Source organism: Capricornis sumatraensis, chromosome 6, assembly GCF_032405125.1.
Source record: "Capricornis sumatraensis isolate serow.1 chromosome 6, serow.2, whole genome shotgun sequence".
Classification (NCBI taxonomy): Eukaryota; Metazoa; Chordata; class Mammalia; order Artiodactyla; family Bovidae; genus Capricornis; species Capricornis sumatraensis.
Window position 1 is genome coordinate 31,707,423 of NC_091074.1, and position 27,743 is coordinate 31,735,165.

The 27,743-nt window shown below is 37.9% G+C and overlaps 1 protein-coding gene across 1 annotated transcript; it reads left to right on the forward strand.

Annotated features, from left to right (window-relative positions):
• The first annotated feature begins 541 nt into the window (after positions 1-541).
• Positions 542-25,333, forward strand: HACD4 (3-hydroxyacyl-CoA dehydratase 4). Its single transcript, XM_068974589.1, has 7 exons — positions 542-579; positions 4,732-4,835; positions 7,047-7,174; positions 16,807-16,919; positions 21,293-21,399; positions 23,968-24,093; positions 25,254-25,333. The coding sequence occupies exons 1-7, from the start codon at positions 542-544 to the stop codon at positions 25,331-25,333; spliced, it is 696 nt and encodes a 231-aa protein (XP_068830690.1).
• Positions 25,334-27,743: the final 2,410 nt, after the last annotated feature.

The following is a 27,743-nucleotide window of genomic DNA, read 5'->3' on the forward strand; positions in this document are numbered from 1 at the left end:
GCCTGAAAAGGTGTGAGGGAAGGCGCGCTCACAAGCATCCTCGGCGAATCGTGACTTTCACGGCTGAGCGTCCTGAGAAGCGCCCAGCTGGGGCTCACGCATCCCGGAAGGCTTTGGGACCGCTTGACTGCACGCTTCTGGAGATCAGGGGTCAGGGGTGGGATCTATTCACTTCCTCCAGGCTGCAACTGGGAGTCTCAACCCAAAGACTGGGAAGCTGGGTAAGGAGCCCGGTGAACCTAACTTGGGACTAGGGTGTGTTGGGGTCCCCGCCAGGCCAGCCCAGCCTCGCGCACCAGCCGAACCCCGCTGGCAGTCGTAGTACTGCTGGCTCCCGCCGCCACAGGAACTTCACGAACTTGGTTTTCTTCTGGTGCCCATTGCGCGACCTGGGTTTTTTTTTTTTTTTTTGGTAAATTGCTGAGTGCGGAGAGGCCCCGCCCTTCCGCGCCTGGCAGCCCAGCCGCCCAGCCACTCCTCCCGCGCTCCCCGGTGGGTGTTCCTTTCCAGACGACGCTGGAAGACTTGGTGGCGGCGGCCCATGGGACCCGTGGCGCTGCCCGCCTGGCTGCAGCCCAGGTAGGGCGCTCGGCCCGGAGGGTGGGGAGGGGGTCGGGAGGAGGGGCCGCGGGTGGGGGGGTATGGGTGGTGCCCGCATAGTTCCGCGGGGCGAGCACCCGCCAGCGCCGGAGCAGCCTTACGCCTCACGTTCCCTGGGGCTCTGGACAGATATTAGCTAATACAATGTTCTCGGCAACCCTAGGAATAACTGTTACTTTCCCCATGCTACAGCAGAGAAAGGACAGGCTGCGTGGCCGCCCTTCCTTTTGTACGCTCTCTGCGGTCTTTCTTCTCTTCCCGTTTCTCCGACCTGGAGCCCTTCCCTTTCCTTTTCTCTACCTGCTGCAGAAGCACCAAGCACACGTGTAGATTTCAGGGGCCCCGGTTTTCCAGAAAAACTGATTCAGTGTTATGAGGGTAGAGCCTGAGATGTCTGTGTTTATCCCACAAGCCAAGTGACTGCTGTAGGTTTCAGGGAGGCATTCCTTTCCCCTACTTTTTTAGTAGTGCCGTAGTCATCTGTAGGGGTACCCGAGTGCGCTCATCAAGCTACATTTTATCTGCTTCTCAATTTATTTCCTTTATTTCTCAGAGGTTTCATATCTCCAGCTAGGAAAAAAATCTTGTCTACCCCGATCTGGCTACTTCCACCACTTTTTAGAACCAGAGACAACACTTCAAACAGTGCTTCCTCTGACCCCCTCATACGTGTATCTGTTCATCTTTTCTTAGTCATATCCCCATCAACCAATTTTCAAACTCAGCTTCACTTCCCTTTTTTGGCCCTTAAACTGCTTTCTATGTGTGCCTGGTGAAGGAAACTATCTACTCTTGCAAACTATAATAGGCAGTGGTAAGATACTGACCCCAATCACAAAAATGCATTCAGAAATCAGTTCAGTTCAGTTGAGTCGCTTGGTCGTGTTCAACTCTTTATGACCCCATGGACTACAGCATGCCAGGCCTCCCTGTCTATCCCCAACTCCCAGAGTTTACTCAAACTCATGTGCATTGAGTTGGTGATGCCATCCAACCATCTGATCCTCTGTCGACCATTTCTCCTCCTGCCTTCAGTCTTTCCCAGCATCAGGGTCTTTTCAAATGAGTTAGTTCTTCGCATCAGGTGGCCAAAGTATTGAAGTTTTATCTTCAGTATATTCAGGAACTGATTTCGTTTAGGATGGACTGGTTGGATCTCCTTGATGACCAAGGTACTCTCAAGAGTCTTCTCCAACACCACAATTCAAAAGCATCAGTTCTGCTCTCAGCTTTCTTTATAGTCCAACTCTCACATCCATACATGACTGCTGGAAAAACCATAGCTTTGACTACACAGACCTTTGTTGGCAAAGTAATGTCTCTGCTTTTTAATATGCTGTCTAGCATATTAAAAGTTGGTTATAACTTCTCTTCCAAGGAACAAGCATCTTTTAATTTCCTGGCTGCAGTCACCATCTGCAGTGATTTTGGAGCCCCCCCAAAATAAAGTCTGTCACTGTTTCTATGGTTTCCCCATCTGTTCGCTGCGAAGTAATGGGACCGGGTGCCATGATCTGAGTTTTCTGAGTGTTGAGTTTTAAGCCAACATTTTCACTCTCCTCTTTCACTTTTATCAACAGACTCTTTAGTTCTTTGCTTTCTACCACAAGGGTGGTGTCATCTGCATATCTGAGGTTATTGATGTCTCTCCTGGCAGTCTTGATTCCACCTTGTGTTTCATCTAGTCCAGTGTTTCTCATGATGTACTCTATATATAAGTTAAATAAGCAGGGTGACATATACAGCCTTGACGTAATCCTTTCCCTATTTGGAACCAGTCTGTTGTTCCATGTCCAGTTCTAATCGTTGCTTCTTGACCTCCATAGCGATTTCTCAGGAGGCAGGTCCGGTGGTCTGCTATACCTATCTCTTGAAGAATTTTCCACAGTTTATTGTGATCCACACAGTCAAAGGCTTTAGCATAGTCAATAAAGCAGAAGTAGATGCTTTTCTGGAACTCTTGCTTTTTCGATGATCCCACGAGCAATTTGATCTCTGGTTCCTCTGCCTTTTCTAAGTCTAGCTTGAACATCTGGAAGTTCACAGTTCACATACTGTTGAAGCCTGGCTTGGAGAATTTTGAGCATTACTTTACTGGCATGTGAGATGAGTGCAATTGTGTGGTAGCTGAGCATTCTTTGGCATTGCCTTTCTTTGGGATTGGAATGAAAACTGACCTTTTCCAGTCCTGTGGCCACTGCTGAGTTTTCCCAATTTGCTGGCATATTGAGTGCAGCCCTTTCACAGCATCATCTTTTAGGATTTGAAATAGCTCAACTGAAATTCCATCACCTCCACTAGCTTTGTTCATAGTGATGGTTCCTAAGGCCCACTTACTTCGCATTCCAGGACATCTGGCTCTCGGTGAGTGATCACACCATCATGATTATCTGGGTTGTGAAGATCTTTTTTGTATAGTTCTTTTGTGTATTCTTGCCACCTCTTCTTAATATCGTCTGCTTCTGTTAGGTCCATACCATTTCTGTCCTTTATTGTGTCTATCTTTACATGAAAAATTCCCTTGGTATCTCTAATTTTCTTGAAGAGATCTCTAATCTTTCCCATTCGGTTGTTTTCCTCTATTTCTTTGCGTTGATCACTGAGTAAAGCTTTCTTATCTCTCCTTGCTATTCTTTGGAACTCTGCATTCAAATACGTATATCTTTCCTTTTCTCCTTTTCTTTTCACTTCTCTTCTTTTCATAGCTATTTGTAAGGCCTCCTCAGACAGCCATTTTGCTTTTTTGCATTTCTTTTTCTTGGTGATGGTCTTGATCCCTGCCTCCTGTACAATGTCACAAACCATCATCCATAGTTCTTCAGGCACTCTGTCTATCAGATCTAATCCCTTGAATCTATTTCTCAGTTCCACTGTATAATCATTAGGGATTTGATTTAGGTCATACCTGAATGGTCTAGCGGTTTTTCCTACTTTCTTCAATTTAAGTCTGAATTTGGCGATAAGGAATTCATGATCTGAGCCACAATCAGCTCCTGGTCTTGTTTTGGCTGACTGTATAGAGTTTCTCCATCTTTGGCTCCAAAGAATATAATCAAGCTGATTTTGATATTGACCATCTGGTGATGTCCATGTGTAGTCATCTTTTGCGTTTTTGGAAGAGTGTGTTTGCTATGACCAGTGAGTTCTCTCGGCAAAACTCTATTGGTCTTTGCCCTGCTTCATTCTGTACTCCAAGGCCAAATTTGCCTGTTACTCTAGGTGGTATTTCTTAACTTCACACTTTTGCATTCCAGTCCCCTATAATGAAAAGGGCATCTTTTTTGGGTGTTAGTTCTGCAAGGTCTTGTAGGTCTTCATAGAACCGTTCAACTTCAGCTTCTTCAGCATTACTGGTTGGGGCATAGACTTGGATTACTGTGATCTTGAATGGTTTGCCTTGGAAACCAACAGAGATTATTCTGTCTTTTTTGAGATTGCATCCAAGTACTGCATTTCAGACTCTTTTGTTGACTAGGATGGCTACTCCATTTCTTCTAAGCGATTCTTGCCCACAGTAGTAGATATAATGGTCACCTGAGTTAAATTCACCCATTCCAGTCCATTTTATGTTCGCTGATTCCTAAAATGTTGATGTTCACTCTTGCCATCTCCTGTTTGACCACTTCCAATTTGCCTTGATTCATGGACCTAACATTCCAATGACTGAATTACCCTGCCTGGGAATGCCACCATTGCTACTCCCTTCTTGTAACTATAAACTAGTTATCCTTAAAGTTATGCACTTAGCAGGAACACGTTGACCACATGGGCCTCTCTCCATCCATATTTTATTTTCGAAAACACTCAAAGCTAACTTTGCAATGCTTGCTTTTATCCCTTGGGGAGCAGCAAAGTTAGAGGTTTATCACAGCTGAAAGTGAATGTTGAAATAGAACCATATCTGGCGCTAAACAAACCCAGGATGGTCACTGTAACAGATAGTGTGTGCTTTTGAAATCTCATGGGGGTTAGAAGAGTATCCAAGTTAAAAACTCGGATATGGATTAATTGTCTCTTGCTCGCTCAGATTGGCCAGTAAATTAGTTAAAAAACGTGTATAATGCTGAAAAGGTGATTATGAAGAAAGTGTTTAATGTGTTTAAAGGAAGTATTTTCTTGTATTTTTTGTAGGTATAGGAAGAATGCCTATCTTTTCATGTACTACTTAATCCAGTTCTGCGGCCACTCCTGGATATTTACAAATATGACAGTCAGATTCTTTTCATTTGGAAAAGGTAAAAGCCCAAAACAGTTTTGAATTTTTAACATTTAATCCTCATTTTCACCTAGTCCTAGTTATAATTTAACTTCTGTGAATTTCACCTAATATCCTTCACTTCTCTGAAATTTAGTGACCATATTTTTCAGTAAGCATGCTTCATTCTTAATGCAAAAACCAAAACCTGTTTGGAGGAGGCGGTACGTAAAATGAGGGAAAGGGAAGTGAGTTCTCTTTGAGTAGGCACTGGCTCTGAAAACATAGACATGCCATTGGGGTGTGCCATTTCCCTCTTTCTTTTTTGGTTCTGCACCAAACCTTAGCAGATCTGGTGTGTGTTGAAGAAATCTGTAAATTCCTGTGTAACTTTTTCTTTTTCCACATAGAAATTAGAAATTAACCAGTTCTTGTTTCTTATTCCCCAGGTTTAAGGTAACTGGAAACTACTAACAAATGAAAGACAAACTCTATATTCCCCAATCATCTATTTAATCCTTTTAAAAGGCAATGTGTCCATAGGAAAATGACACATTTTGTAGATGACTCATCACATATAGAGGAGTTAGCGTTAAAGGTTTAAGTCATAAGCTTTCTCCAGTTTCCTGAAAGTAGGGATTTTTAAATGCATTTAAATTTTCAAAAAAATGAATCATTAAATGACTGTCAAAATAAAATTCATTTTCCATCCCAACATGGATAAGGGTCATCACAGTTTCCAACTGTTGCATGACTTGACAATTTGAGCAATTGCTGGTTGCAGCTAAAAACAAACATGTAGTATATATCTGGGATAAGTCATGCTCTGCTCATCAATTCAGCCTTTGATATCGTGAGAAAATTAATCTTTCTCTGTGATACCATAAACTATTTGATGTTGCTTTTTTTTTTACTGCAGATTTGCGGATAAATTCTTGCCTTTGTTAAGAACCTCCAAAGACATAACTTGAGGGCGGTATTTCAACTTTTGAGTGTTGGGAGTCCTCAAGCAGAGGACAACACAGGTGTTTGGAAAACTTCCTTTTGTTTTTAGGAAAAAAGCATCACTTCTAGACCTTGGAAGTTAGCTGTGGCTTCGAGGGCCTGTTATAGGTCATTCACAACATGAGTAACAAGACATGAATTTATTCTTATGCTGCCTGGCTTTTCCAGTGGGGGGAAGTGCCTTAGTCAGCAGTATACTTATTTCTTAATTGTGATCTTGCCATCCATAATTAGAGAAGTTGCATTTTATTAAAGAAACACAACCCATTTCTACAGAAGGCAGCTTGAAAAGAACTATGTGGGGGGTCAGTACAATTTCCAAATCAGTGTATAAATTAAGTAGCTCAGTAGCACTCAAGCACCTGGAGTAGGCACCAGCTGCCTTCTCCCTTCAGGGAGCCGTGTGACTGATCATGCTTTTATGGCAAGTAGGACTGTATATGCCTCAGGAATCATCCATAAAGTGGGAATGATAATAATGTCTACCTCATAGAGCTTCTGAGAAGAGAAACCCTTTGATAAATTACTATCATGTGAATGATCACTAGGGAGTGAAGACGATAAAGATTTCCCTAGACGTTTCTTAATATGGCAGGATTTCATTTAAAAACCAGCACATTTATTCTATTTAGAGAGACATTTGTTTCTGTCCATTTCAGCTCTCTCAAATGTAGTATTTGTTTGGAGCCCTCTGCAATGAGCCCAACTCACCAAAATCCAGAAAGCACTAACCATGTACATGCAGGACATAAATGCTATATAGATGGAAGCTGTTATTTGATATCATGGCATCATTAATGCCATTTTCATAAATCTTCTCTGAAATCGTATTTGCTCATCTCTGTCATTTTCTTGTCCATAGACAAGGAGTGGGCACAGCAGTTTCTCTAATAAACTCGCTTTCAGCCTGTTTTCACCGATGTAGTCTAGAGTCTAACTGTTTACTTTTATGCTGGAATTCCTTTAGAATCATATAAATGGGGAATAAATGCTTTAGCTTTGGTCATAGAGCCTTCTTTTTCAAGTTTTAAATTCCTTTTGAAAGAGGAGCAGTTAAACTGTATAATGATGTGAGGTGCTTTCTTTGGTTACATAGTATTTGTAATTTAGAAATCTAGGAAATTTCTCACATGTACAAAGGAAAATGAAGTAAGGAATCTCAGTTGTATTTCAAACTGCTTCCTAGATTTGGGTTGTGATCTAGATTTTACTTACTATGTCTGTATTTTTAATTCACTGGACACAGATTCAATGGTTGACACTTTTTATGCAATTGGACTTGTGATGCAACTTTGCCAGTCTGTTTCCCTCTTGGAGTTGCTGCACATATATGTTGGCATTGAATCAAACCATCTTCTTCCTAGGTTTTTGCAGGTAGGTCTTAATCACATTGTTTATATTATAGAATCTGTTGCATACGTAACTTTGTTCTGTTTACAGCCTCTCGACTTTATGGTAGTGAAAAAGCCAACCTTTGCTAATGTGCAACCCAAGTCACTAACATGGAGAATTCCATGAAAAAGTGACCTCATCCTAAAACACTGCATAGTCAGAATTGCCAGTTGGAAGCAGAGAAATGATGCTTGCTGCTTTGTGCAGCACTATAGGGATCCTCTGCTGGGACGAGATTTCATATCCACTGCCCAGTCTTCACTATGCCATGGCCTTGGGCAGTGTAGTACAGAGTAAAGGCATAGGATGGGAGCCATTCAGACTTGGGGTTTGATGCCTGGCTCCTCTACCTACACTGGGATATATTAACCACCATCATCCAGCTTTTTAGGGAAAAGGACGCTACATACATTACCTGGAAAAGAATAAATTTGCAAAAAAAAAAAAGTACCCTTCATCTAAGTCCAGAGATTAGAATACTCCCCAGCCATTTCTTGTTCATTCTGCCCCTAGTACTGAATGCAGTTGCAAAGGAGTGGTCTTTTGTGTTTATTTAGTATAGCATCTACTTGTACAGGGGCTTCCCTTGTGGCTTAGCTGGTAAAGAATCCTCCTGCAATGCGGGAGACCTGGGTTTGATCCCTGGGTTGGGAAGATCCGCTGGAGAAGGGAAGGGGTTTCTCCAGTATTCTGGCCTGGAGAATTCCATGGACTGTATAGTCCATGAGGTCGTAAATAGTTGGATACCACTGAGTGACTTTCACCACTTGTACAGACCTGGTAATGCTGTAGACTTGGCTTCAAATTGGAAAAGACTCTTGAGAGTCCCTTGGACTGCAAGGAGATCCAACCAGTCCATCCTAAAGGAGATCAGTCCTGGGTGTTCATTGGAAGGACTGATGTTGAAGCTGAAACTCTAATACTTTGGCCACCTGATGAGAAGAGCTGACTCATTTGAAAAGACCCTGATGCTGGGAAAGATTGAAGGCAGGAGGAGAAGGGGATGACAGAGGATGAGATGGTTGGATGGCATCACCGTCTCAATGGACATGGGTTTGGGTAGACTCCGGGAGTTGGTGATGGACAGGGAAGTCTGGCGTGCTGCAGTTCATGGGGCTGCAAAGAGTCAGATATGACTGAGCGACTGAACTAAACTGGCTTCAAATTCCAGTTCTATCTCTTAGTTATATGAGTTTAAACAAGTAATGTAATTGTTCTGAGCTTCATTTTCTCATGTGATATGCAAATAGCATGTATATTCTGGAGTAACTGAGAAAGTGGGTGGGACCTGGTAGCTGTTGCTGTTATTTTAGGTATCATTTGTTCCTCTGCCATGTCTTGAGCCCTAGATGATCATGTTCCTTTTAAAGGCAGGTTGAAGGAAGATGGGAAATTCACGGGTAGAGATTTAGTATAGGAAATCATTGCTGAATTAAGGCAAGAAAAATTAAAAAGTGATATTGCCCTTAAGGAGAGATAAGGGTGGCTATATGAACATACATTTAAAATTTACAGAAAAAAGTTTTTTCATTAGTATAATTTTAACTATTTGTAAAATAAATGTTAAAAAATGGATAACTAAATGTGACAAATTTGCATTGTAAAAATAATTAAAATATTAGAATCTGATTGTAATGCCAACACCTAGCAAAGTGCTTAGAACATAAACACCTTAAATTTTGTTGACTGAAATAGTGGCATAGATCTTTATATTAAAATTTGCTGAAATATCATGAAAGTTTAAAAGATGGAAATCAAAGTATAATCCTGAGGAGCCTATCGAGAACTCTGCATTACAAGTTGATAGGAGATTTTAAATTTTGCTTATTCATTAGACGTGGAGATATAGTATTAGGATGAAGTTACTTTCATGTTGAAATATCAAATGTAAAGTAAAAATTGGGGCAATATCTAGAGTACAAACTAAGAATAGTTAGTTAGCTAGCTAAGACCTACATGGAATTGCCTTAAATGTGTGTCCTTACAATATGAAAAGGGGTACATACACATCTGTCCCAGAAAAGTGAAAGTGAAGTCGCTCAGTCGTGTCTGACTTAGCGACCCCATGGACTGTAGCCTACCAGGCTCCTCCCTCCATGGGATTCTCCAGGCAAGAGTACTGGAGTGGGTTGCCATTTCCTTCTCCAGGGGATCTTCCTGACCCAGGGATTGAACCCGGGTCTCGCACATTCCAGGCAGACACTTTAACCTCTGAGCCACCAGAGAAGAGGCATATTATTTAGGAACAAGATTTATTGATATGTATTATCTGTAAACAACTTAAGATGCATATAGCATTGCTTAACATTAAATGTACAGGCTTCCCGGGTGGCTCAGTGGTAAATAATCTGCCTGCCAAAGCAGGAGACATGGGTTCAATCCCTGGGTCAGGAAGATCCCCTGAAGAAGGAAATGGCAACCCACTCCAATATCCTTGCTGGGAAATCCGGTGGACAGAGGAGCCTGGTGGGCTACAGTCCATGGAGTCACAAAAGATTTGGACACATTTTAGCAACTAAATGCTAATTTTAGAAAACAGAATTAACCCAGGTTAAATAAAAGCTATATTCTAGCATATGGAATTATTTTTCTTGGAGTATGATCAAATTCATCTGAATCTAAGTCATATTTTCTTTTGGCATACCTTTTTAGACTTTGTACTTTTTTAAGGCTAAATTGGATAATACTAATTTTATGGTAAAACAGTTTCAAAGTTAAGAGCAGTGTTATTTTAGTTATTTCCAAAGTAGGAAATGCAAATGAGAAACTGGACAGGTAAATCTGTAAGAAAGAAAAGCATCTTAAATATGTCTCAAAGATCTGCACAGTATTTCTGCTTTCCAAAAGTATGTAGGCTTGTCCAAAAACAGAAATTGTTATTAGAAATCCGATTTCTTGCAGTTCTAGAAATTCCAGGATATTTAAGCGTGATTTTAATCCCTATTAATTGTAACTCTATTGATTTATAGAAGTATGATCACTTGTAATTGGACTGTATCCTGGTTTGGTAATTAAAAAATAATGGCAAGTATACATTGGCACTTTTATTTGAATGTGAGGAGGCAAAGTCTCCTGTTGATGGGGCTCAACTGGTTTTTAAGTCTTTGTTGTTGGGAGGAATCAGGGAATCATCATAGTAGGGATGACAGTTCTTCTCATCCTGGGCCAATTATTATTAAATTTTTGCTATGATATTTGTCTTCCTCTTTATCTCTTTGAGATTTTATCTGTCCTCAGTTTCTTTTATTCATTTACTATCTTTTCTATGGTTTTCAGAATAGACATGATGTACAAAAAAGCTTCAAAAACCCATGTGGTCAGGTCCAAAGTTTCATTTTAACCCCCTTCCTTAGAATTCTGTAGACAACTAGAAGAATTCCCACATTATAAGATGACTCTGAAGCCCCTTCTTTAAAATAACCAAACAAAACTCTAAAGCTGTGTAATCGTTCTTGGTTTTCCTGTTTCCCCATCTTTAAATGAAGAAACCGTAGTTAAGAATGTAGCTAAGCTACTCACACAATACTCATAGCTGATTGCATCCAGTATTTTGAAAAAATCCACAATATCTAGCTACTCTGAAGTAGATTGAAGAGAATTCTGCTCATGTGTGTTAGTATTTTGACATTACCTTTGTGACACTGGTAAGTCACAATAGAATTGTCTTTTTTGTAAACTGTTTTGCAAAAATATGAAGATGAGTAATTCCCAAAAGCAGTAGGAACAATTAGCTAGGTGAGCAATTAGAATCACAGGTATAGTATCAATTGATGGTGGTATGTGTTTATATATACATATGTATATGTGTATACATTTTGTAGCTCACAAAAATATGTTTGTTTTCTTCTGTACATTTTTAAATGTTTTATACTCATCTTTATTTGACAGGGAAAAGCCATTGTGATTTTCTAATATTACAGTTCCTAAAGGAGAAAGGGCTTCCCTGGTGGCTCAGAGAGTAAAGGATCTGCCAGCAATGCGGGAGACCCGGGTTTGATCCCTGGGTCGGGAAGATCCCCTGGAGAAGGAAATAGTAACCCACTCCAATATTCTTGCCTGGAAAATCCCATGGACAGAGGAGCCTGGTAGGCTACAGTCCATGGGGTCACAAAGGGTTAGACACAACTGAGCGATTAACGCACTAACACTAACCAAAGGAGAAAGAGAGGGTAAGACCTGTTGACAATAACACTATGATAGTTTAACAGAGATGTATATTTTATATATTTTTTAAAAATACAGTTTAGGGGAAAAGAGCAAAACTGCAACAAATAGTTGTTTATATACATCCATTTTTATAAACACATGACAATAAAAATTATATCAGGAAAAAAATTTTTGATATTTCAAAATTGTAAAATGGGAAAGTAAAAAGGTCCAAAAGTAGCATATAACTATAGTTAAAAGTGATAATTGAAAACTAGGCCTCTCTTCTGTCCAATCCCTTGCTCTCAAATGAATGTGCCTATTTCATTAGCTTGATTTTTTAAAAAAGTTGAATTGGAAACTAGTATTTTAGTAGATTTAATCAAAACACCTTGGCTTTTATGGAGCGGAAATGCCATCAACCTTGAAATATTGATTTTGAAGGACTCTGTTCTGACTTTGCTTGTGTAGAAGCCTGAGAAAGAGGTCTTTATTGATATATAATAGCTTTAGGATGTTTCAACTCAAGGAGAGGGGAAAATAATCCACAAAATTAACCTTTGTGTATTGACATTAGGCTGATGTGCCTTTAGGAAACCCTCAGAGTTACCCACTTTACTCCTTTAGCTTTTGAGAGAGGCTTGAAATGCAAAGACTGTACATAACTGAATTAAAATGGCTAAATTCTGTCCCCTGACCTTTGCATCACAATAAACACTGCTGCACATGTATTCATTTGACACAGTTTTTAAATCTATAAATCAAAATCCTGGGAATTATTACCCCCACATTATTGTGATACAGAAATTCCACTTTGTGTTACAGAAATTCCATTTGTGAGCTCAGATTGCAAGAACAATCCTTTTTTTTTGCCAATAGCACATCCTATTTCTGATAAGGACAAACAGGAGTCTGTTGTCAGAAATCACTCCAAAGATTTCACAGTCGCAGATTTTGTAAGAAAAAATGTAAAGTCTGTCCCCAAGGAGAGTGTCTTAAAACAAACCCTTTTAGAAACACAGCAAAGTTTCACCCTAATCTCTTTTAATCCATGAAGCAGGTGCTTCTTTGCATTGGTAGATTAAATAATCTTTTTTTCCCCTATGAAATCATATAATTTTCTCTCCAGTTTTGAGTTGGGAATAGGCTTATATTGTTAGAGATAAAAACTGTACTGAGGATTGTGTCATGCTATGAGATTCTTAAAACTTTGCTTCCTGAAAATGAATTATATACACAGTTCACTCTGTAGGTAGGATTTTTTTTTTCCTTTTTTCTTTTTGGTACCTTTTGTATTTCATCAGTGAAGTTCTTCAGTGTGATAGTTATAAAGCTATTGTTGTTCAGTTGCTAAGTCATGTCTGACTCCTTGCGACCCTGTGAACTGCAACACACCAGGCTTCCCTGTCCTTCACTGTCTCCCGGAGTTTGCTCTAACTCATGTCCATCAAATCAGTGATGCCGTCCAACCTCCTCATTCTCTTTCTCCCCTTTTTCTTTTGCCTTCAGTCTTTCCCATCATCAGAGTGTTTTAGTCATAGTATAATTTTAAGGATGCTGAGATTAGCTTTATTTATTAATAGTCTTGACTATCTACAAGAAAAATATATTTTCTTATAAACTATATTTCTTATAAACTAATTATTACTTTAAATTATACTTATTTTTATCTCCAGTGTAATGACTTAACACAAAAGTTAAATGACTTACCCAAGTTCACATAAATTGTAAATGGTGGAGCAAAAATTTGAAGTTGGGTTAGTTTTCCTGAATACTCAACTATTATACTACACTTGTTTACAGTGTCTATCTCACAAACTAGGACATAAGTACCTATGTCCTTATAGGCTGGGACATAGCCTTCTTCTTAGGCTGGGATTTGATCTTGTTCATCTTGCCATGTTCACTGGGATTCAGAATAGTGCACTCAATAAATATATATTGTTTGATGAATAAATAAACATATACCAATAGTATTTAAATACTTTTGTCTAACAGAAAATAATTGGTGACTTTTCAAATTTAAGGGTATGTGTCTGAAGTTCTCAACAAAAGTTCATAGGATTAAAGTAGTTTGGGTTATCCATTTAGTAATGTAATAGTCTTTGAAGCTACTACTTAAAGACTAATTAAACAACTACTTGATTTTTAAGACTGTAGAAATTCTTTCTATAGTTGAAGTATGATTTTTACCCCTTCAATAGTTTCTAACTAATTTGCTAGCTGCCATTAAAAAGTAACACTTTAATTTTATCAAATTAAGTTCTTTAACAAAGAACACTTTAATTTTAGTCATTGCTTAATCTGGAGTTCAGAATTCCCAAACAGAACATAAAACTGCAAAGTAGTTTTATAGTTTTTGAGTTAATTTTTATATATTTTGAGTTGGCCACATTACCACCATGTTTAATGTGGCCCAAGTTAGTGTTTTCACTGTGCTTTTATTCTGCCTGTTTGAGTTGCACAAAACATTACAAGACCCTTTATTAGTAATTGTCATGTTCTCATAGGATTTGTCTAAAATGACAAAGTGCTAAGTTGTCCCAAGGATAAAGCTCTAAATAACTAGTCAACTATTATATGTAAAGAAAGTAATAAATTTTAAAAATCTATTCTTGAAAATTGTTTTGGTGTTGATTCAGAAAATCAAGGAGATACTTTTAAGTTTTAACTTTTCAGGAGAGGCTTTTTATTTTTATTTTTTTTTTAGAATAGACTGTGACCTAGACTTTATATCTGCTTCCCTGGTGGCTCAGATGGTAAAGCGTCTGCCTACAATGTAGGAGACCTGGGTTCAATTCCTGGGTCGGGAAGATCCCCTGGAGAAGGAAATGGCAACCCGCTCCAGTACTTTTGCCTGGAAAATTCCATGGATTGAGGAGCCTAGTAGGCTACAGTCCATGGGATCGCAAAGAGTCGGACACAACTGAGCAACTTCACTGGTTCACTGATAGACATTATATGAGGGTATAGCCCATTAAAAAGCAAAGGTGAAAATGTCTTAGTGTCTCAGAACAAGGAATTTAGAATGACAAGATTTTGATTCCACATCTATAGGCAAGTCATTTTCACTTTGTAAAATGATTACAAAGAACGTTTTCTTTGTAAAAGGCAGAAAATAGCAGTAGCACTTCCTGGGAGAGTTATGGAGAGTTGTTATGGAGATTAAATGAGATGGCATGTGTTTAGATACTGGCACAAAGTAATCAATAAATATTGGGTTTTTTTAAAAATCAATTTAGGAATATTGCCAACTACATTCTCCCATTGTCTTGCCATTGAATGGTCAAGATAGGGTTAAATAACCATCAGATAATTTGTTAATTAGACATCATAGAGGGGGTGATGGGTCTGCACATACCTGTATGTATGTGGTTGTGTTTTGGGGGGCATGCTTATTGCCTCTTCTATGCAGTTGGGATTCCATCACCAATGTACCACAGTCCCTTAAGTGATTATTTTCAACAGTGTTTCTTTGGGCAGCTCCAGCCCCTCTTAGGAGATTCTTTTCCCTCCCTACTCATCAATTGAGGGGCAGCCTGGCATCAGATATTGCTTATAACTCTGGAAGCCAGGAGACTCAGGATATATGTTTCCAGGTCTGCCTCTAGGTTGGGCAGATCACTTGATTTACTTATTTGTAAAAAGTGGGGTTGGACATGTATCTAGCAGAGCCCCTAGAGATTTGTCTTATCTGAAATAGCTTATGTTCTTTATTACACTAGTCAGCCATGTAATTAGAACTGTGTTTGTGTGCACACATCCATGTGTTTATCTCCTGAGATTTTGATCAAAAATTAGATAATTTTCCCAATTAGCAGACACTGATGAAATGTAAGATTAGGCAGTGCCTAAGTACTTGTTGGCTGCTAAGATCTTGTTATCTGAAGGTTGCTGTGTGTCACGGCAGCAAGCTTGGATCATTCAGTAATTAATCATTTCAGTTAAGTCTACTTCATTACATAAATATGGTTAAGTCAAGAAACTAGAGCATTGAAAGAAAGACGAACAAAGGATAAACTGCCACGTAGGTAGCTTCCATCGATTGACTAAGGTTTGAATCGTGTCTAATTTCCTTAGCTAAGTAAGGGCCCTCTTGACTCACCAATGTGGTTATAAACACGCTGATACAGCTTCTACATGTGAATTTCTGATCCTCTGGCCTGATATTGGCAAATTTTGGATTTCTCTGCACTAGGTGATTTTCCAGGACTAACAGGCTGTGATTTGAAGTCACAGATTATCCAAGTCTTTTCTCCCTGATCCGCTTTAAAAGTAAAGACAGCTACTGAAAGACACAAGTCAGCCCTCGTCTTTATCACTAATATGCTCTCTCAATTTCAGGGATGTTTTCCTGTGACCACTGTGAGGAAAGTAAGATATTCTATTAAAAACCAACAAAAATGCAGAATATACAAAGTATATTAATACAGCATAAGAATACATATATTTAGATTGGAAAGAGGAATGTGTATTTCGAGGTCAGTAATTGGAGCTAAGCCATTAGTGTGTGCATTCTCAGTGATTTACAAATGCTTACTGACTTGGACAAAATATGAATTTGTTGAATTCTTTTCACTTTCCACTAGCTTATGAAGGTTAGGATTATACTATTTCCCTTCCCTTTCTCCCCTTCTCCCACCTCTCAACACTCCTGCACCACCCCTCCCCGCAAAAGAAACTATGGTGGCTTCTTGGTTGGATGAAATGGCAATTTCTTGGCCTGACATTCAAAACTCTTCACAAGCAGCATGTTTTCCATTTTATCTCCCATGGTTCTGTTTGTGCACTTCCTTTCTGGCCCTCAGGGATGTTTTGGCCCCCAGCACAGCTGTCTTTTCACACCTCTGCCTCTTTGCTCTGGCTGCTCCCCAGGATGCCCACTCTCCTATCCAGTCTACCTGACAAACCCTGTCCATTCCTCAAGATCCAGCTGAAATGTTGCCTGTCTCCGTATGTCTCTCTGCATCCTTTTCCCGCACAGTTTATCTCCCCCACGTCTCCTCCCATACATGGCCCTTTAAATGACAGCATTACTCACACTGTGCTATAGCGAATGCCCCACATTCTCCTACCATTGCTACCCTGTGTAGCAAGGACGATGCTTTTCATTGTGTATGTTGTCTTACCATCTGATATATAGTGGACACCCAATGAAAGCTTGTCAAAGTGAGTAAAACCATGTGTTCATGTGTCACAAGAAGGGACATGCTGTGATTCGGATGAAATATCTGTTATCTTTTAATCCATTACATTCAATTTGGAGAATACAGAAAAAAAGAAACCGGAAAGGAGGAAATGAAATTGACCCATAACCTTACTCCCCCAGAGATCGTATTAATTGTATAGTATACGTATTTAGAGTTAAAGCATATTTTTTAAAAGGAACTTTGGTTCTTAAAATTAGAAAATTACCTACATGCTAAACAGATGATCCTAATTCTTGACTTTGCTATTTCTTTTGTTAGCTCACAGAAAGAGTAATTGTCCTCTTTATGGTGATCACCAGTCAAGAAGAAGTCCAAGAGAAATACGTGGTGTGTGTTTTATTCATCTTTTGGAATCTGTTGGATATGGTTAGGTAAGGAGGCAAAATAACCTCTTAAAGCCAGATTACTTTCTACAGTGAAACCAGTATTAGTTGCTTGTGTTTGATTGCTCAGAGATAAATATATAACCTCTTTTCATATTATTTTATCTTGATATGGAAATGTATTTTTTGTGTTCTCCATAATGGGCATATCAAAGATAATGAAAACCTACCATGGTATTACAAGAGCGAATCAGTGCATTCAGGCATAATACCAAATGGGAATAAACCTCACAGCTGTTTGCTAATGAAAGGCATTCTCTGCAATTGCTCTGGTACATGTTACTTTCATAAATAAAGCCAGACTTTTCTATCATAGACACAATTTACAAACTTGGATTCTTTGAATTCAAGAGTATTTTAAATATAGGGCTTTATTTCTTTGGGGTGAAAAACATACCTCCACAAACATATGTGTATACAACTCCAGCAGGTTCAAATAACTGAAGTTTGTTCATGAACTCACTGGGAATCCTTGGACCTCAGGTTTAGAATCCTTGCCCTAGTTGGTGTTGTGTTGACTTCTAAATTCTAAAGCTTTGCAATGAGATGAGCCTAGTAGTATCGCTACCAGCAATGCTGTAAAATAGCCTCTTTGCACAGTGGCTCACTTTGGAGAGGTTCCTAACTGCTACTTCTTGAGAACTGTCCCTCTTGCTTGAAAGACCTGGATGTGAATGGGTAACAAAAGGCCGCAGCATTTTAGCAGAGGTTCTATAAATTATTTATTGTCAAAATCTTGGCTGAGTTAAGATATTCTAAGTAGAATGAATTAAAATGAAATATTTTGTTGAATTAAAGTGACTATAATTCTTTGTTATATATAACTTAGTTATTTCTCACTTTTAACTGAAAGATTTGTGGACTTAGGGCAAACTTTAGGGACTTTTATAGCCTGTGACTTTCTGTTTATGAGACACGGAGCCTCATCTGGGACTGTGTCTTGCTTTCTTGTTTTTTTTTTTTTTTTTTAATGTAGATCATTTTTAAAGTCTTTATTGAATTTGTTACAATATTGCTTCTGTTTTATGTTTTTGTCCTTTGGCCACAAGGCATGTGGGATCTTAGCTCTGTGACCAGTGAGCAAACCCTCACTCCTTGTGTTGGAAGGTGAAGTCTTAACCACTGGTCTGCCAGGGAAGTCCCAGGGAACTGTGGCTTTCTGACGTTTTATTCTCTGGTATACCCACTTCTTTCAGTGTCAGTCCAGTCTCAGATAAGTTCATTAGGCCCATTAGAGAACAAAGTAGTTTTGGCATTGAGAGTGGTATTGTGATGTGATGGAAAGACTTTGGGACATAGACGTAGAAGATCTCAAGATGAACCTCACCTCTACTACTTAACTGCTTGGACAAATCATATAATCTTAAAAATAACAGCAGTGGGATAATTTATGGACCTTAATATTTACCCTTTTAAAGTATAAAATTTGTTGATTTTAGTTTGTTCAAAGATATGTGTAACCATCACCAGTATCTAATTTGAGACCATTTTCATTGCCCCCCAGAGGAGCCCCAAATCCATCAGCTGTCATGCCCCCTTCCCTCTCCCTCCCATCCTCTGGCAACCTCTAATATATTGTCTGTATGGATTTGCCTGTTCTGGACATTTCATATAAATGGAGTCACATAATGTGCTTTTTGTGATTGGTGTCTTTCACTTAGCATAATGTTTTCAAGGTATAGCCATGTTGTAACAGGTATCAATATTTTATTTCTTTTTATGGCTGAATAATATTCTATTATACCAATATACCAATTTTTATTTATTCATTTGTCAGCTGATAGACTTTGGGCTGTTGCTGCTTTTTGGTCAGGAGGAATACTGCTATGAACATCCATGTACAAGCTTTTGTGTGCACATATGTTTTCATTTCTCTTAACCTAGGAGTGAAATTCCTAACTGCTTAACCATTTTGAAACTCTTTTTTCCTGTGTAAAATGGGGTTAGAATTAACTTCCAAATTTACCTTAGAATGATGTTTTGAAAAGCAGTTTCCTCAACCTGATGAAAGTATCTGTAAAAACTCAATAGCTAACACGATGGTTAATGGTGAAAGACTGATCTTTCTTCCAAAGATCAGGAACAAGACAACAATGTTTACTCTTGTCTCTGCTATTCAACATTACACTGAAAGTTCTAGGTACAGCAGTTAGGCAAGAAAATGATATAAAAGTCATCTACATTAGAAAGAAAGGAGTAAAATTATCTCTGTTAGCAGATGACATAATTTTATATTAAAAAATCACTAGGAATTCACTAAAAGCACTAGAATAAGCTAGTTCAGCAAAGTTGTAGAATACAAAATTGATATACATTTGACCCTTGAACAGGGTGAGGGTTGGAGTGCTGACTTTCTGCAGAGTTGAAAATCCATATATAACTTTTCATGTATAGAGTTCCTCTCTGTCTGCAGTTCTGTGTCTGCATTCAACTAACCAGAGAGTGTAGCACTGCAGTATTTACTATTGAAAAAAATCTTCATATAAGTGGACCCACATAGTTCAAATCTGTGTTTTTCAAAGGTCAGTTTTACAAAAATTAAGTGTATTTTAATGTACCCATTTTCAAGGGCCTATCCTAAAATAAAATTAAAACAATTCCATGTACAATAGCATCTAAAAAGTACTTGGACATAAATTTAATAAAAGATGTGCACAACTAGTACACTAGAAACATTGTTTAGAGAAATGAAAGGAGATCTAAATAAACGGAAAGATGTCCCATGTTTGTGAGTTGAAGACAATGTTTTTAAGATGGAACAGTTCTCAAGTTGATCTTCTGCATTGCAGCTTCAATGCAGAAGTTGAGAAGCTGATCCTAAAACACATATGGAAACCTCAAGAAACCAGAGTAGCCAAGAGAATCTCGAAAAAGAAGAACATAGAAGATTCACACTTCTCAATTTCAAGACTTACTACAAAGTAACAAAAGTTGCACACATCAAGAGTGTGATACAGACATAAGGATATAGCATGGAATAGAATTGATAGTTCTGAGATAAACTTTCAAATTTATGGTCAGTTGATTGTTGACAAGAGGCCAAGATCATTCAGTGGAGAAAAATAGTGTTTTGGAATAATCTTTCAGTCAAATAATGCTGGGCCAACTATATATCCACATGCAAAAGAAGGAATTCGGTTTGTTACTCCACACCATATATAAAAATTAACTCAAAATGGATTAAAAACCCAAACAGAAGAGCTAGAATTATAAAACTCTTAGAAGAAGACATAAGGGTAAATGTTTTTGATCTTGGATTTGACAATGGATTTTTAGGTTTAAAACCCAAACCACAAGCAACAGCAAAAAAGAGACACACTGGACTTCTACAGAAATGATTTCTAAACATATGAAAAGATTCTTACCTACTCTTGTAATAAGAGAAAAAAACGTCAAAGTAGTGAAATGCCATTCTTTCCTTGTATTGGTAAAGAACAAAAAGTTTATAGCATGCCATATTTGGTGAGTGCTTACACTACTGATGTATATTATATATAGTGTATACACAGAGATAGGCATACGCAAAGAATTTTGAAAAGAGTATATAAGAAATTGGCATTGGACATTGCCTCTGAGAAATGGAATGAGGGTCCTGGAATGAATGAAAGACTTACTTTATGCATTCATGTTTTCAAAGTTTTGGATTTTGTTTTGCCATATGTATGCCCTCCTTCTCCAATAGTTCTAAGTGTAGTCCCTGGGCCAGTGGCATCAGCATCACCTGGAGCTTGTCTGTAATACAAATTCTCAGGTCCCTTGAATTAGATGCTCTGGAGATGCATAGCAATTTGTGCTTTAGCAAGCCCTCTGAGTGATTCTGATATATGCTTAAGCTTGAGAAATAAAAAGATATTGACTACTTCATCTGTTACATCACAAAGGCAGGTTTAAAATCACCTCCTGTACTCAAAACACGCTCCTAAGGCCCATTATTTAGTTGTTTACACAGGATGGCCCATTTTTTAAAAAAAGTTTTAAAATTATTTCCATAGATATTTATAGGTCTGGCTGTCTTAAGAAACTTAGCTGCTGTATAAAATGGGGTTGGCTTCCAAGTGAAACTGAAGTCACTATTTGAGGAAACTTGTAACTGTAATTTGCTAAGGGACAAGAGTTACATTTTTCTCTCTTTACTTCTTTAATTATCTATGATCCACCCCGTGAGACAAGCCAGACTGACAGGGTTCCTCTCCCTCTGTTTTTCACCTCTTCACCTGCTTACATTATAGGAAATAATGTACGGAATTTGCATGCTCTCCAGTTTTATCTGTGTGTTCAGTTACAAAGTAAAGTGTTTTCTTCTCCTGTTATCTCCCAGACACCAGCAGCAAATGTTTATGAGCAAACTTGTCTCCTTTCAGGTACACTTACAGCATGTTGTCAGTCATTGGAATATCCTATGCTGTCTTGACATGGTTCAGTCAAACCCTGTGGATGCCAATTTATCCTTTGTGTGTTCTCGCTGAAGGTAGGAAAAGAGTGACTTTCTGTGTTGTTTACTGACAAAGCAATAATGGTTCACAACACTTTCTGATGATTAAATTACTATTTTTGCCACTGTTCAGCTGACTCAGTGTTATCTCTCCTGGCATACTTCCCTTGATGCAAAGAAGCAAAGCATTAAAAAGCAAAGTTAGAGGAGGAAGCAGTTCTGCACAGTAGACAAAATATGGGATGAGGAATGAGGACATCTGAGTGCAGGCCCTTACCTTCATTAACTCGCTGAGTTTTGGGTAAATCATTTAATCTAGATTGTTTCCTCATCCAAAGAGGGTTTAACGTTTAGTGACTCAGTGATTATTTTTAACGCATAGAAATTCAGTTCCCCCTAGCAGGACTAGCCTCCTCACTTACCAGCTATTGTGCAGCCTACTTTGTTAGAGACAATTAACTCCACATATAGATCAATCATCGGTTTCTCAGGGAAACATTTCTCAACTTCCTCATCTACACCAGTTCCCCCTATGAATCTCTTTAGTAAAACCTTAGCAGTAATTAGACACTTGCGTGATTCTTTGATTAATATAGATTTCCCTGTCTAGTCTCTAAGCTTCACGGGAATACGGGGTTGTCTTTGTTTCTCCCTTTCTTTCTCTTATGAACCCAATGTACATGATCAATAAACAAAGAATTATTAAATACAGTGTGAAGTAAGCTGATTACTAAGCCTAAATGTAAACCTTAAGCTTAAAATCAAGTGAATAAACACATCTATTTGCAAAGAGCTTGAAGATATTTGTGGAATATAAGCTTCCTTCTGTAATAGATTTAGCAGACAGGAAGGAAACTCTGAAACAGACATGATAAAAGTTTTTGAAAACCAAAGGCATAAAGAAATGAAGAGAGCACATGTTAAGGTAACTAAGGGAAAACATTCAGAAATATTTAACATAAAATGGTGGTGACGTTGATAATAATTGTGAAGTATATATGATATACCCACATGTTTTCTATCCACCAATGACCAGAGAAAGAGAGCTTATATTCTAGTAAATCATATTAAGTATAATCTTAAAATATGTTTTGTTTCAAAAGGAAGAATTATTGAGTTTTGAAATTAGACTATGCCAAAAGAATCTAGAAAATCTTAAAAACTATAAAAAATGGATTGCACATTTATTTGAGAACAAAATCCCTCACTCATTGAAACATTTATTATTAAGTACATTCATTTGTTAGATAATATGAAGAACACTGTAAAGAATATATAAAGGAATAAAGTAGAAATATGACTAATATTTTCCTAAGAATAAGGGATTGAATAAATATGTAGTAGACTTTTCTTTTTATTCTGTAATTGTAAGCCTTCTTGTTTCTTAGGAAAGCTCTGTTTGTATATGGTTGCTGTAAAATGCATATTCTTTTATTAAACTTAGATTCATAAACTTATTCTTGCAATTAAAAAAGCATATGCAGAAAAATTTTGAAAGCATATATAACAAAATATCAATAATGATTAATTCTGGGTGGTGGAATGTAGGTGACTGCAAGTTTGTACGTTTCTATACAGTTCCTTTTTTTTTTTGGTGTCAAGTGCAGACTCTATGCTAATGCCACTGTCTGGCTATAAAATCTGTAGGTACCTGAGTTTTCCTCCATCTTTTAAGAAAAGAAATTAAAAATAATAATTTTAGACTCACAATTAAGTTTGCAAAAATAGTGCATTGTTACCATGTACCTTCACCCAGCTTACCTCAATGATAACATCTTACATAACTATAGTACACTGTCATTTTATTCCATGAAATGTTATTAAAGGTCTATATATGAGATATAATTCCATAGAATATTCAACTCTTTTTATTTGACAAGAGTCTCCTCCTTCAAAGTAATTGGAGGCCAGCATTTCTCACACTATTCCTCAGAATTTTTATCAAGTACTGCTTGGGATGGGGAGGAAGAAGGAGCTATTCCAAGACCAGTTAAACTGAGGAAATGGGTGAAACCAGTTTCTTATTGCAGAACTTGACAGAATCTCCATTCTACCAATGTGTGTTGTGAAACTCTAAGAGGAAAATATATGAAGCATTTTCCATGTTCACTCATCTATCACCACTACTTGTGGCTAAGAGGACAGGTATTCTGAGATACCATTTTTGGTACAAACTACCAAAATTATAAAATAAATAAGCTAAAAGGATATGTTATACAGACAGGGAATATGGCTGATGTTTTATAATAACTATTAAGGAGTATAGCCATTTATACTCCACTATACAAAATCGTGAATCACTCTGTTGCACACCTGAAACTTATACATCAACTATACCTCAATAAACAGAGAAACACAGTAAACTCTTTCTGTGTAGGCACAATAAAATAAAACAAGGATAAAAATTCAGCAGATCACACTGCTGTAATGGCCTTGCCAATCTGATCTTCAGTGCATTTCCATACCAAATTATATTTTGGCAAAAGGATTCAAAATCAAATCAAAATCAAATTCAGAATATCCTTCAATTGTGCTAACATACATACATATCCTGTAGCAAGTTAAGAAGGGAAACCTTTATGATTCGTTTTTTTCTTTAAACAGCATTTACCATCTATCAGTCGCTGCCTTATTTCGAATCATTTGGCACTTACTCCACAAAGATGCCCTTTGACTTATCCATCTATTTCCCATATGTGCTGAAAATATATCTCATGATGCTCTTTGTAGGTAAGTGGCTTTTCTGTTTTGTTTTTGCATTCTTCCTGTGCTTTTTGGTTTGTGCTGCCATCTACCTTAGTATCAATAGAAAGGTCTGTAAACATGTGGGGGATGAAAGAGGAAACCTGGAATGATGAACTGGACCTTATTACCTATTAGTAAAGCACTTAGAAGTTATTTCTAATGGTTTTTGTAGGACATTATGAGATCAAATATATCACTGTATGAACAAAAAGAGTTTTACTGGCAGAAAATGTAACTGCTTTGTGTATAAAATTTTTACCAACAGACACAAGCATCTATAAAGAAAATCAGGATGTCAAACTAAGTAAACTTGGCTCTCTTTGGATTTCCCATTTGTATCTGTTTCTGTTTCCTGTTTGTTTGGCCATATGTGCTAGCATTTCCTAGCAGGCAAGTGGGAATAGGTGCTAACGACTCAAGAAAAATATATGGAGCAAAAAGTTAAGCTGAGAAAACCTGATCAATTAATTAATCTGTCCAGGAAATTGAGAAACAGACTTCTGTTGTTAAATTTTAGTTTCATCAGCTCTAACCCTCATACATCCTTAAGATAAGTACTACCTCTAGAAGATAACAACTATCAGGTATGTAAGAACAACACATAAAAGAGAAGACAAATGTGGAACTTTGGGGGGAATGGAGAGAGCTAAAGAAAGGGGAAAGGTTCCTTCTTTGTAATATGCAGAACAGTAAGATGGAGGAATTTACTTCCCCTTCTGCAGAAAATCTGGCCACTTTTTAAGTATTCTTCTTTGGGTCTCCTTTGCAAGTGTCTTCTTCCCAGACTCCAGGCAGTACGCTGTATTTCAAAACCATGGTTCTTTTCAAAGAAATGGTTGCTGCTGCTGCTGCAGTCGTGTCCGACTCTGTGCGACCCCGTAGACGGCAGCCCACCAGGCCCCACATCCTTGGGATTCTCCAGACAAGAACACTGGCGTGGGCTGCCATTTCCTTCTCCAATGCATGAAAGGAAAAGTGAAAGTGAAGTCGCTCAGTCGGGTCTGACTCTTAGCGACCCCATGGACTGCAGCCCACCAGGCTCCTCCGCCCGTGGGATTTTCCAGGCGAGAGTACTGGAGTGGGGTGCCATCGCCTTCTCCAAAGAGATGGTTAATCTAATTTTGCCATTTTCTTCTCTACCTTAGGTATGTATTTCACCTACAATCATCTATACTCAGAAAGACGAGACATCCTCAGAGTGTTTCCCAATAAGAAGAAAATGTGAAGCACAGCCCTGGGATGTGACATGAGAAAGAAGAGGCTTGTGGAGTCAGCTGCAGGAAGCACAACAGGGGAAGTATTCTGGTGAACAGATACCTAGTGTTGGACAAAAATCCATAACGTGGAATAATTGCACTCCTCCCCAGAACTCTTGACATACACGGCAGTCTGTTTTTCTCACATTGTTTTTAGCTCATATACTCTTCACAACCTGTTTCACCAAAGCTGTGAATTTCACACAAGTTAAGTTTGTATCGTGTGAAGCCTGACTATTTTCCTGTAAAGTTCATGAGAAGTAGGATTTTAACTGGAGTAGATTCAGTTAAACTAAGAAACCAAAGTTGTTAATTTAAATGACATCTCTTTACATCTGTTTCTTTTCGCTTCTGAGTTCCCATGTAGCAGCTACTCTGTGGGAGGGGAGTGATGTGTAATATGCTCTGTGCTTTTCTAGAATAGCCCATTTTATAGACTGATATCACTGTGCCCATAGTTAACCCCCACCTTAAACATTAGACACATTTTGAAAATAAAACATTTTTCCAAACACTGGAAGGGTATTTGTTAATATTACACAAGTTGATTGGACTTTGCTGTCTAAAAAGAGGACCCTGAGGAAAACAGATACATGCAACCCATTGTTCACAGCCACACGGTTTACAGTAGCCGAGACAAAGAGGCAACCCAAGTGCCCATCAACGGATGACTTGTTTCACAAATCATGCCCCATATTCCTTTTTTGGAACATTTAATCAGGTCATATACATACCTTACATGGAGATAAAAGGTACACAAATATAATAAATCAATTTAAAGAAAACTGAGAACTCGTGATGCTTCAGATTATTTATTACTGAATTATTATTGCTAATTACTATAAGCCGTATATGTCATCACTTACAGGTTTTAAAAATGTTCCTTTCTTTGAAGATCTAAAATATATATGAATAATTTACTAATAGAATTTTTGTACCTTCAGTATATCATTCATTTTTCTTGAGAGAATTATAAAATCTTGTTATCCAATAACTATGTAAAAATAGTACTCAATATTGTGTTAACAATAAGAACCAAGTAATGGGAATGTCATTATAATGGTAAACTTATTTCCACTAAATAAAATATTTAAAAAGAAACAATTGAGTACTACTAAAGATAGTTGGTATATTTATATAGTTAATAATTTTTGGAATTTTAAAATAAGTTATCCTTGTAAGAAGCTACATTTTATTTTGCTCTTGTTTTTATTGGAAGTATAGTTGACTTAAAATATTATGTTAGTCAAGTGTACAGTATAGTGATTCAGTATTTTTGCATCATATGCCATTATTGGTTGTTTTAAGTTAATGGGTATAATTCCCTGTGCCACACAGTATATCCTTGTTGCTTAACTGTTTCACTTATAGTAGTTTGGTAATTCCAGACCCTTAATCTGTTACGTCCTCCAGTCCTTTCCTCTTTGGTAACCACAAGTTTGTTTTCTATGTCCGTGAGTCTGTTTCTGTTTCACATATAAATGCATTTGTATTATTTGATTCCACATATAAACGATATCATAGTATTTGTCTTTCTCTGACTTACTTCCACCAAGTACTAATATAATATACTGCAGGTCCATGCAGGTGGCAGGCAGTATTTCATTCTTTTATGGTTAACTAATACTCCATTGTATATGTAGGGCACACCTTCTTAATTCAGTCACCTGTTGATGGGCACTTGGGTTGCTGCTTTGTCTCGGCTACTGTAAACAGTGTGGCTACGAACGTTGGGTTGCGTGTATCTTTTTGAATTAGTGTTTTCACTTTTTCTGGATATATACCCAGGAGTTGCATTGTCAGGTCACATGTGTGTGTGTGCATGCATGTCTGACTCTTTTCGACCCTATGGATTGTAGCCCAGCAGGCTCCTCTGTCCATGGGATTTTCCAGGCAAGAATTCTGAAGTGGATTGCCATTTCTTCCTTCAGGGGATCTTCCTGACCCAGGGATCAAACCCATGACTCCCGTATCTCCTGCATTGCAGGTGGATTCTTTACCGCTGAACTGCAGGGTCATAAAGTAGTTCTATTTATAATTTTTCTAAGGAACCTCCATGCTCTTCTTTATAGTGGCTGCACCAATTTACATTCCTACCCATAGGAATTCAAATCCTGCTGATTTTTTGATTGGATTGTTTTTTGATGTTGAGTTGTATGAGCTGATTGTATATTTTGGATTTTGACTCCTTGTCAGTCACATCATTTGCAAATATTTACTTCCATTCAGTAGGCTGTCTTTTCATTTTCTTGATGGTTTCCTTTGCTCTGCAGAAGCTTTAAGTTTAATTAGGTCCCATTTGTTTATTGTTTATTTTTGCTTTTGTTTATTTTGTTTTGTTTGCTTTTGTTTCAGTTCAGTTCAGTTCAGTCACTCAGT

Bases quoted from the DNA above. Each gene is read 5' to 3' on its own strand.
- HACD4 (XM_068974589.1), top strand. From the start codon at position 542: ATGGGACCCGTGGCGCTGCCCGCCTGGCTGCAGCCCAG. The intron at 16,920-21,292 runs GTAAGGAGGCAA...GTCTCCTTTCAG, and splicing joins AATCTGTTGGATATGGTTAG to GTACACTTACAGCATGTTGT. The intron at 24,094-25,253 runs GTAAGTGGCTTT...TCTCTACCTTAG, and splicing joins TCTCATGATGCTCTTTGTAG to GTATGTATTTCACCTACAAT.